Source organism: Amaranthus tricolor, chromosome 6 (genome assembly GCF_026212465.1).
Source record: "Amaranthus tricolor cultivar Red isolate AtriRed21 chromosome 6, ASM2621246v1, whole genome shotgun sequence".
Classification (NCBI taxonomy): Eukaryota; Viridiplantae; Streptophyta; class Magnoliopsida; order Caryophyllales; family Amaranthaceae; genus Amaranthus; species Amaranthus tricolor.
This window is the reverse complement of record NC_080052.1, coordinates 24,183,624-24,193,495: the sequence shown is the minus strand read 5'-3', so window position 1 is coordinate 24,193,495 and position 9,872 is coordinate 24,183,624. Positions and strand designations below refer to the sequence as shown.

The following is a 9,872-nucleotide window of genomic DNA, read 5'->3' as shown; positions in this document are numbered from 1 at the left end:
CTCCAGTTTGATTCCACAACTATTTACAGGGCTAATTCACATCCATAAAAAGGTGAGGAGCATTCTTGATTAAAGAATTGGGGGATTTGCTATATTTCCCCTTTCAAATGGTATCAGTACATGTTATATTGTAATAGCCATGAACTAACTAGCAAGCATACCCAAAACAAAATAAATGCATTGAAGCAGCGGCCTAACTCTCAATAAGCACTTTTATATCTTCACTTTCAGCATGATGCTCTGACCATCAAACTCGAATAACAACAGCGATAAGTTAACTAACGGAACATGGCCCTCGAATAGATGTTCTACTTAGTAACTCCAGATGTTTTCACTGTGAAACAAGTAGCAGGATCTATTTTTGGAGATTACGATGAACTCATTTGGCAGTATCACAAGTCGGAGCAATTGCAAAGATCTTTCATTTCATCTGGGATCAGCTTTCGTCCTTTGACACTGCATAAATATGGAAATATAGAATACAAAGAGGCTATTTAATCAGAAGAACACGGCTTAGGTAAAAGGGGGAACATATCCGGTCTTAAAGGCTGCCAATAGTCAAATTAGAAAGCTCTTTAGAGTAGTTACATTGTACAAAAATAATGTACACACTTTCGGAGATACCTTGATTCTACAACAGAAATAAAGGGAATCAATAGGAAATTATCAATCCTTAACTCACAAACTAGTGGAAATTATCCGAAGATCACTTTCAACACTTGTGGCACAAGGTAACACATGGGTGAACTTTTGTATGACTATTTATCATGGAATAAGATCAATGTAAATGTACGACGCCCACTACATGCTAGGAAAAAGGATAGTATAAAAACACGAGCATTATGTGCATAAGCAAGTTTGTCTCACATAATTACTTGAAAGTGTTTTTTTCTTAAATAGACAGATATAAATGTCAGAGGTAGAAAGCCCAAAAAAATCCCACAAGAACTAGGCTAATACCGGCGTGGCTTCAGCAATATATTCACTAGAAGACAGATGCATATCTACAAGATCAATATGCAATGGACTCAAGACTTAAAATATGTAGTTCAATCAAAGCAAGACCAGAGCACGATTAAAAAAACAATATTTAGGTAAGACACAAAAGGCATATATGAAAAATAATAGATACCGCAAACAGTAGAGAAGATCAACCTGCAAACTACAATTTCCTGGTCCCTCAATTGAGCTACAGAAGATATTTACATAACCAATATTATATGCATTTAAATTACAAAGAAACACAACCTGGACAGCATAGAAGATCTCCATCTTAACTACTTCAGCAAAATTCTCAATGAGTTAGTTAGACATTGTTGTAGAAGCCATTTTTTCTTGAAGCGCCTGAATTCGAGCCTGTTCAAGAAAAAGTGTAGCTCGTGATTCGTTAAGAATTCAAAAGCAGCAGATTGAGCTATGGAATTTGGAAAGCTTATATTATCAAGTAATTCGGGAGGTAAGGTCAATGTAATTAAGGCCAAGAGAGTAGGGACACAATCATCTTACATTACAACATATAGCAGTTTCTACAAAATATCCAATCCCCAACTTAACATTATAGACTTCAAATGTATATCTTTTACAGATCTCAAAACCACAGCCAACGCTGAAGACGTCAACTAATTAGTTGGTGAAACTTTTAGTAATGTATATCCCATAGTAGTTGCATGCGTAGCTGCTCCACGAGCAAGCATAACAGTAGACTGAACAGCACACAAGTTGGAGTGAAATTACCTTGAAACCTTTAGAATGACGCAATGCAGGATCAGTCTCCAAAGCCATGCCATAAGATTCCTCAGCAGCTTCTAGTTGATCCATGGCTAGAAAAACATCACCTTGGCAAATATAACCCTATGATTTTGCGGACTATGAGATATCTCCAGCAAAAGAGTACGCAAGAATATGTATTATTGCAGTAAAATTTTCAAATCCTGGTTACTTGTCTTATGCATTCAGCCTAAACTCTGCATTAAGTTGCGAGACTAAAACAACACTTCATAATTCATTCACCACAAGTGATGGAAGAATAAAAAGAATAATTCATTCACCACAATCATGGATAGGAAAACAAAACATTGAAAAATGCAACATGAGGGGAGAATGGGGCACTATTGGTATGTAAATACTGCATCATGTTATGACAGCATTTTATTACCTCAGTCCCATCACGTGGCTCCCACCTAGGTTCCCACTTCAGATAAATGTGAAGTGCATATGAATTAACAAGTCATTTTAGTCCATTATCATCTGCAGCACTTGGGGACTGATTCCTTTTTTTTTTGTTACTGTTCATTGTTCCTTGTTATAAAAATCAACATTCTGGAGCACTGCTGACCATACTATATACATAGTGCATGAAACACATGGATATCACCTTACACTATTGAACTTAATGTGAACAGGCTCAGACCACAATCCTCAATTGAATTTTGAAAAAGTAAAATAAATAAATAAATATACACCATTGTCCAATCTTCTAGACAGGTAAAGTAGTTTCAGTCCGAAGAGGCAATTTTAAAACCACAAATTTTCACTACAAATCACCACCCACCTCAGCATAATTTGGGGCATATACTATAGCTTCTTTAGCATCTTCAAGAGCTCCGCTGAAGTTGCCTAAGGCCAGCCTTGCAGCAGACCTGAATTGGGGACAGGATGCTCACTTACTTGGTGGAAACTGCTGCTAAACTACGAGATGTACTCACTGTTTTATGATAAAAATTGGCTTCGGAGGAGAAGACAACAAGAAGCATCCCAAAGACAGTACTAATATTTTAGAAGATTGCAAAGTAATTCTATCAGTTGCCTAAATCAAATTGCATAATTCACCACTTACATAACTTTTCCTTACAAGTACTTGTATATTCTGCATGAAATAAGACATTTACTAGCACAAACCTGCCCTTGTATGCAATATGGATCCCTCCTATTGGATGAGCTTCTACAGCCTGAAATAACATGCGATGGTCAGCCTTTCCAAATTCCACCAATATTGACTTATTCATGTTATTCAATTTTTAAAATCTATTATTATAACTGATTTCCTCCCAAATAAAGTTTCTCATTAGTTTTTCCAGATCGTTCACAATGCTGCAAGGAGCTTTGAATAAGGATAAGTAGTATAGAGGCTAGGTATTCAAACAATTCTTGATAATTGTAATTCTTCCCCCTAAAGAGAAGAAAGCCTTTTTCCAACCATCAAGCCTAATAGACACCTTCTCAATGACCGGTGACCCAAAAAATTTTCTTCTGGGATTGAGACCTAAAAGAAGGCATAAATAGGTAATTGGAAATTCGATCACTTTACAAGCCAAGTTGGTCAAGTGCTTCAAATTTCTATTCCCAATGTTAATATCTTGATGCTTGATTTTGCAAAATTGATCTTAAACTCAAAAGGAACGCAAATAAAGCGAGAATATCTAAAGTGTTTATTAAATTTTTCACTGTTCCCAGATACGAATAAGATCGTTTCGTTCGCTTATTGAAGCTGGTTGATGGTCACATCCTCTCTTCCTAATTTAGTACTTTCAGTTATTATTTAGTGTTTATCCTTCCTTTCCTAGATTGACTTATTTCCTTTCTATTCTTTTACTTTATCTTTTCCCCAACTTATGTTTCTTAATTTCATTTTGGAAGCGAGCATATACAAGGCAGCTCTGATTCTAAAGTACTCTTTATTTCTATTTTCTTCTACATCAACATCATACATTCTGTATCATTTGCTAGATACACGCAAAACATTGGCTAGCACGGTAGCACCTATCCTAAAATTTGCTCAAAGCTATTTCATAAAACATTAGAGCAAAAAACTTAATTATCTAACCTTAGTTTGAACACCCTCAAATGGCCAAATTGCAAAAACAAAATTAACCAAGGCAAGTAAAGGAAAAAAATACAGGTTGCCGTTTTAAAGTTTCCAAGCTAACTCAACATCAAATGTTTAACTAAAATGGCATAAACTACTGCATAATCACATATTGTACTGATGACCCATTAAGAAGATAACTCATTACAAGCAAAAAAAAAAAAAAAAACAATAGAAAACTGTAACATCCTCATTTTTTCCAATCTACTCAACTTCAATTGCATGTAGCCATGTAGGGATGTTCTAGGCATATGTAAGATCACACAAGTCCCCATAAATTGAATGGTCTACAAATTAGTTTACTTTAGTTTATATTGCTATATATCTAGTTTAATTACTTGTTCTAGGCCCTAGAATTGCAAAAATATGTAAAATAAACTGGACATCCGAACTACTAATAATGAGCATTGCTCCGTCCCTAATTACATTCGCAATTTAATAATACCTGAGAGAATAATGCCTCAGCTTCAGAAAAATTCTGCCTTTGAAACTCATTCTCAGCCCTTTTTCTCAAAGCAAGAGCATCCAAACTCCTCTTTCCAAGATCCCCACAGTTATCTCCAACACCACAAACATCAACCATGAGCTGAGCAGCACGAGCGGCAGTCCCGCAGTGATTGATTATTGCTGCGGGAGGCAAAACCACAAGGTTGGGACCGCTACCGCATCGACCCAGACATCCACAAGGATTGATAGAGACATGAGAAGGTGAAATTCCAATTAGGGTTTCAAGAATTTGATGCGAACCTTGCTTCCTGCAAGTCCTATTAGTGCACACCCTTATCTCAATGTTCGAATTGTTAGAAAGTGAAGGTGATGGATGGTCAGTGGATTTACAGGAGATACAAGAAGATAATCGGAGAGGAGGACAGAGATTCAAGATGAAATTGGTATGCATGTTGGAGATTTTCATTCTGCTCATCCTCCTTAAGCTTGACGGACCAAAATTACTTCGAGGAGAATCGGAATTGGAGGGTGTTCGAAATCGGCAAATTTGAGCTTATTTTGATACGGAATTGGGTAGATCAATAAGTCAATACCAAGTTTATTAAAATAGCTGGTTAAAATAATTTATTAGTTGTTTTGAATAATTTATTGGTTGTTTTGAACAAGCTAAATTAGTTATTGTAATTCGCTATCATCCGTTTACCAAATATTCTTTTATCTCACTTTAAAATTAATATCACTTTTGGAGTTAAAATATTGAGTTTGATTCTCCTTCTCACCCTTTATAAAAGCTTGAATAAGTCATATCAAAAAAGATAAAAAAATTACGACTAGTGAAATTTTTGATTTGATTAAAGCCTTTTACACATACACATTATAAATTATCATATTATCTTCTATTCAGCATAAGTATAATTTTGACTTTTAATATTATTCACGGCTATGTTTATGTTGTTTGATTCATCTCAATAAAAGTTATTAATCTTAAATTTTTATAATATTCTATAATATAAAGGCAAATTACAATATATTCTATAAAAAAAAGTTGAAATATTGATTGCTGATTTAGAAAAATCAACCATTGATTCGATACTTGAAGCAATACTCCCAATTTAGCTCATGACTAGAAATTTAGTCAATAAAAGAGTTTTCTTGGACGTATAGTCTTATCCAATCAAATATTTATGTGCTACACAGCTGGTTGAACGGTTCATTACTAAGAAAATCAAAACCATAAACAAAACTTGCATGTAAAAGTAAGATCAACACTCACTTTGATTATATATAGAGATCATATATAAGTTTCTTCTACAAACACATACTCTATATTACAATATATTCAACTTTAAGGTCTCGTCATTTATATCTTTAAATCTATTCTTTCACACATATACAATCTCATATAAGATTGATGACCTAAACTAATTTACACTGAACATATAACTCGGTGTATAAGGCCTCCCCACAGAGCGCAGAGTGAACATGATCGTAACTGATTTACACTGAACATACAATCTCATATAAGACTCATATATTCAAATACCAAGATAAATTTTTAACTGATTTACACTAAACATACAACTTGGTATATATAATACAACTCGGTGTATAAACCGCCCCTACAGAGTGAAGATGATGTATCGTAACTGATTTACACTAAACATATAATATCATATAAGACTTATATCCAAATACCAAGATGACTGATATACACTGAACACACAACTCGGTATACTAATCGTGCTTACAAAGAAAGATATAGGAAAAGAGACAAATCTTACCCTACATTTGTATTTGTGTAGTCAAGAAAAAAAGATTAACCCTAGTTATTAAAGAGCACGATTAATGGTGTCCAAGAAACGTTGATGAGACTCAAGTCTCTGAAGACGAATATCATGTGTAAAACGTGCAATAAAAGCATCAGCTCTTTTCTTAAACTCATCATGAAAAGTCAACGCCGCCATTTCCATAGAACTCCAAGCTCTACCATGCGTTGACTTTTCATGAGGAGTTTGTAGTCCATCATAATTATTTCTTCTTTCAATCATATCTCTAAAACTATGCCATTTCTTCAACTCAACCTTTACTCTATACTTGCTTAATCCCCCTTTCTTCTTATCACCACTACTCCATGTTTCACTTTTTTTCAAATGGGGCCCACTTCCCTTTTCTTTTGACCCCATGATTGCTTCCCATGTTGCTTCCAAGCTGTTGTCTTCTTCTTTTTCTACTACTTTTTTGTCTACTACCTCTTCTTCTTCCACTTCAGGCTTAGCTACTCTAAACGACGTCGTCTTTGTTTCTAATCCAAGGGCCTTTTCATGAGCCTGATCTGTTTCTGATCAACAGATAAACAACGATCATGTTTTATTCTGGATAATTTTATTACTACAATAAAATTAATTTTTCGCGATATAGAATTTATTTACATTTAAAAAAATATCACTGATTAATGATTAATAATTTTAATTTTAACTTTCACCCTAAAGAGATGTCATCATACTTTATTAATTTGACCTTTAATGACATATTTAATTGTTACTATAGTCTCTGACATTTATGAGAAATGTCACTAAATCTTATGCCGCGAAAAAGCTTTGGTATTATTTTTTTTATGCTGCTAAAGGTAACTATTAAATTTCACTAAATCCACCACATATACCATTAGAAATAGAAATTTAATGTATTGACATTTAAATTAAATATCACTAAATACATCTCACTAAAAAGTATATTACTCCTATGTTGTAATGTACAGTGGTTAAAATTATATATATATATATATATATATATATTATAAATAACTTTTAAGTAGCTTCCTATTAATAAGGTAGGGTAAAGGTCAAATATAATCTTACCCTTACATTCTGGTTCTGGATGTACATGTGCCAGATTTTCTGATGAAAATATACTACTATTACTGTTCTTGTTGAGACAGTCTTTTAGTAGTGGTTCTGCAGGAAACGACGCCGTTTCATTCTTTTCTTTTACTGTTGTAGTGAAAACAGGTTCATTTTCTATTAAGGAAGAGAATAAAGTCCAGAAGGTATTATTTTCATCATCAACACAAGATGCTTCTACTTTTTGCTTCAATGATGAGTACACATGATCATCATTATCATGATCATTATGATCATAATCATGAATATTATACATGGGTTTTTCTAATTTGGTGTATTTTTTATGTGGTTTGAGAAATGGATTATTGGTTAAAGAAGAAATAATAAGGATTGAAAGGATGATGAAATTAAAGATGATATAAATTAACTTAATTTGTTTAATTGAGCTCCAAATATAAAAGAAGCTAAAAATTAAAAATGGGAATAATACATGTTGGAGAAATACAAGTAGCATCAATAAGCACATCACTGCTCTAACTGGTTTTCCTGATATATTAATATACTCCCATATTACATGATATAATTCCATTATTACATGTAATTAAGATTTGATTAGCAAGAAGAGATTTGATTAAGGAGTTGGATAAATAGGGAGAAGATGGAGGAGAGACTAATACTTTTTTTGGAAAAGGTGTAAAGGGAGAACTTTATTGCTACATACAACTATTATTTATAGAGACTAATCTATTCTCACATCATTTACTAATTCTTTGCGAACCATATATTAAAAAAAGCGAATTATGGTCGATTTTAGGTTAAAAGTAAAGTCATTTTCAACGAATTGCAGATTTAAAAACTGAATTAATTTCAAATCATGTTACACTAATTAATTAATCTGTAGACTAGTGGATCTTGCACCCTCCGTTCCGTTTGTTAAAGTTGTTTTCATTTATCATTTTGAGTTGTTCTATTTGTTGTTCATAGAAAAACATTCTATTTATATCACAAATTTTAGACAAAATTAACCTTGTTCATCATTATTTTAATATTTTAATATACTTATAGTCTTTATATATTTCTCACTAATTTTATTAAAATATTTTTTAATAGTTAAGGTCTCTAAATATTTTCACTAACTTTCTTTTAATAATTTTTATATGTTTATGGTACTCACTTTTCATCTATCAAATTTATTATTTGATAAAATAATTATTTATTAATAAATAATTTTATTTTTCTTAATTCTTGTGAACATACTTTGTGAAAATTTTTTTAATAAATGAAAAAAAGTAATATGTTAAAATTAAGGCTATAGCATTGTTGTAGTGATGGTGAATGATAACTAATCTATTGATCAGTAAGTTTATTTTTGATATTTTTCACCTTTTTAATTTTATAATCAACTCCTAATTGTTTGGAAATTGATTTTTTTGAAACATTTAGACATTGATGGTGTCACTAGTCACGTCACTTCACTTTAATTATTGCTTGAACTAAGTGATTCATAGGCCGTAACCTTATTACAAGAGCGTGATTTATTGTCTTTCAACCCTATTATATTGGTATGCACATATATATTTTGAATTTCTTATTATAATTTTTAGGAGACTGAAATACTGAATATGGTGATGGTGATGGTGATGAGTGAAATTAAGAATAGCTCGACTTGAAATTATCCACATAAAAAAAATTAGATCATCAAGATATTTGAATACACTAAAAAATTAAAATTGATCCAACCAGATTAATCATAACTGAAACATTATGAACATTCGAATATACACCTGTATACCCTCGTCTCTTTAAATTTACTACCTTAATGACATAGAAAACTCTCACGTCAATTTAGTAATATAACAAATTTTAAGAAATATAAAAGTTTGTATATTTTAAGAAATTCTTATGTATAAGAAAGAAATACTCTATTCATTTAAATATTATGTTTCACTTTTATTTTACACGATGTAGTGTTTTAATTAGAGTTCTAATCCAATTATGACGTGCCATTGCTGATGTAGGAGTGTCGACACAATTAATTAATACTATAAAAACAATAATAAAAAAAAATAGTCCAATTTGATTACAATATAAAAAAAATGTATAAGTTTGGCAAGAAAGCTAAAAAGATTTGTTTTCTCCCCCTACTTGGATAATACGTCTTATAATGCATCCTATTGAATTCAAGCATTTAGTCAATACTCGATCCAACTCCATCTTTATAATATTCTCCCTTGAAATGTTTTTATTTTCTTTAACATTAAATTTGTCGTATTTTTATTTTTGTTATGATTTTTTTTTAAATGTTCATTTAATAATTTTAATTTATGTTTTCATCTTATTCGCACATTTCTTATAATTTTCTGATTTTTACTAAAAAACTGCTCTTATATGTATTAGATGGACTATTTAACATATATGTAAGGCGAGTATCTAGATAAGTCCGTTTCATATAATAATTTGCGTTTACAAAAATACCACTTACCCATTTATTCTTACTTTTTCTACCGGTTATCATCTGGGTAAAGTTAGTGAGACAGAGAGAGTATTTTTTTTTTTATTAAGGGAAAAAAAACACATATAGATAAGCTTAGATACACTTTATGGGGTATTATATTAAATAATTGAATCATTCAACAAAAGTTAGATATTAAGTAAAGCATCAGTGTCGTCATTAACACTAATATTGTAAGTAATTAGTAAACTCACCATTAACTCCACGA

The 9,872-nt window shown here is 31.8% G+C and overlaps 2 protein-coding genes across 5 annotated transcripts; both read right to left on the bottom strand.

Annotated features, from left to right (window-relative positions):
- Positions 1-20: 20 nt before the first annotated feature.
- On the bottom strand, positions 21-4,904 carry LOC130815207 (uncharacterized). Of its 4 annotated transcripts, none has more exons than XR_009042546.1 (6): positions 4,311-4,900; positions 2,899-2,948; positions 2,552-2,639; positions 1,735-1,851; positions 1,249-1,356; positions 21-456 (listed from the first exon to the last, which is right to left on the bottom strand). XR_009042546.1 is itself a non-coding variant. In XM_057681591.1 (5 exons), exons 1-5 carry the CDS (start codon positions 4,785-4,787, stop codon positions 1,303-1,305), a joined length of 786 nt encoding a protein of 261 aa, XP_057537574.1. In that variant the 5' UTR covers positions 4,788-4,904; the 3' UTR covers positions 21-1,302. The 4 variants fall into 4 exon arrangements, 2 of the variants coding, with proteins under 2 accessions (XP_057537574.1, XP_057537575.1); XR_009042547.1 differs by having other exon boundaries at positions 21-459; positions 1,253-1,356; XM_057681591.1 differs by having other exon boundaries at positions 21-1,356; positions 4,311-4,904.
- A 726-nt stretch (positions 4,905-5,630) lies between these two features.
- Positions 5,631-7,847, bottom strand: LOC130815145 (uncharacterized). The gene is made up of 2 exons (XM_057681510.1): positions 7,171-7,847; positions 5,631-6,650 (listed from the first exon to the last, which is right to left on the bottom strand). Exons 1-2 carry the CDS (start codon positions 7,739-7,741, stop codon positions 6,142-6,144), a joined length of 1,080 nt encoding a protein of 359 aa, XP_057537493.1. The 5' UTR covers positions 7,742-7,847; the 3' UTR covers positions 5,631-6,141.
- Between the last annotated feature and the right edge of the window lie 2,025 nt (positions 7,848-9,872).

Coding starts and splice junctions, on each gene's coding strand:
- LOC130815207 (XM_057681591.1), bottom strand. CDS start 4,787: ATGAGCAGAATGAAAATCTCCAACATGCATACCAATTTCATCTTGAAT. Junction 2,949..4,310: donor CTGAGGCATTATTCTCTCAG/GTATTATTAAAT, acceptor ATGTTATTTCAG/GCTGTAGAAGCTCATCCAAT. Junction 2,640..2,898: donor CATATTGCATACAAGGGCAG/GTTTGTGCTAGT, acceptor TCCCCAATTCAG/GTCTGCTGCAAGGCTGGCCT.
- LOC130815145 (XM_057681510.1), bottom strand. CDS start 7,741: ATGGAATTATATCATGTAATATGGGAGTATATTAATATATCAGGAAAA. Junction 6,651..7,170: donor TCCAGAACCAGAATGTAAGG/GTAAGATTATAT, acceptor TCTGTTGATCAG/AAACAGATCAGGCTCATGAA.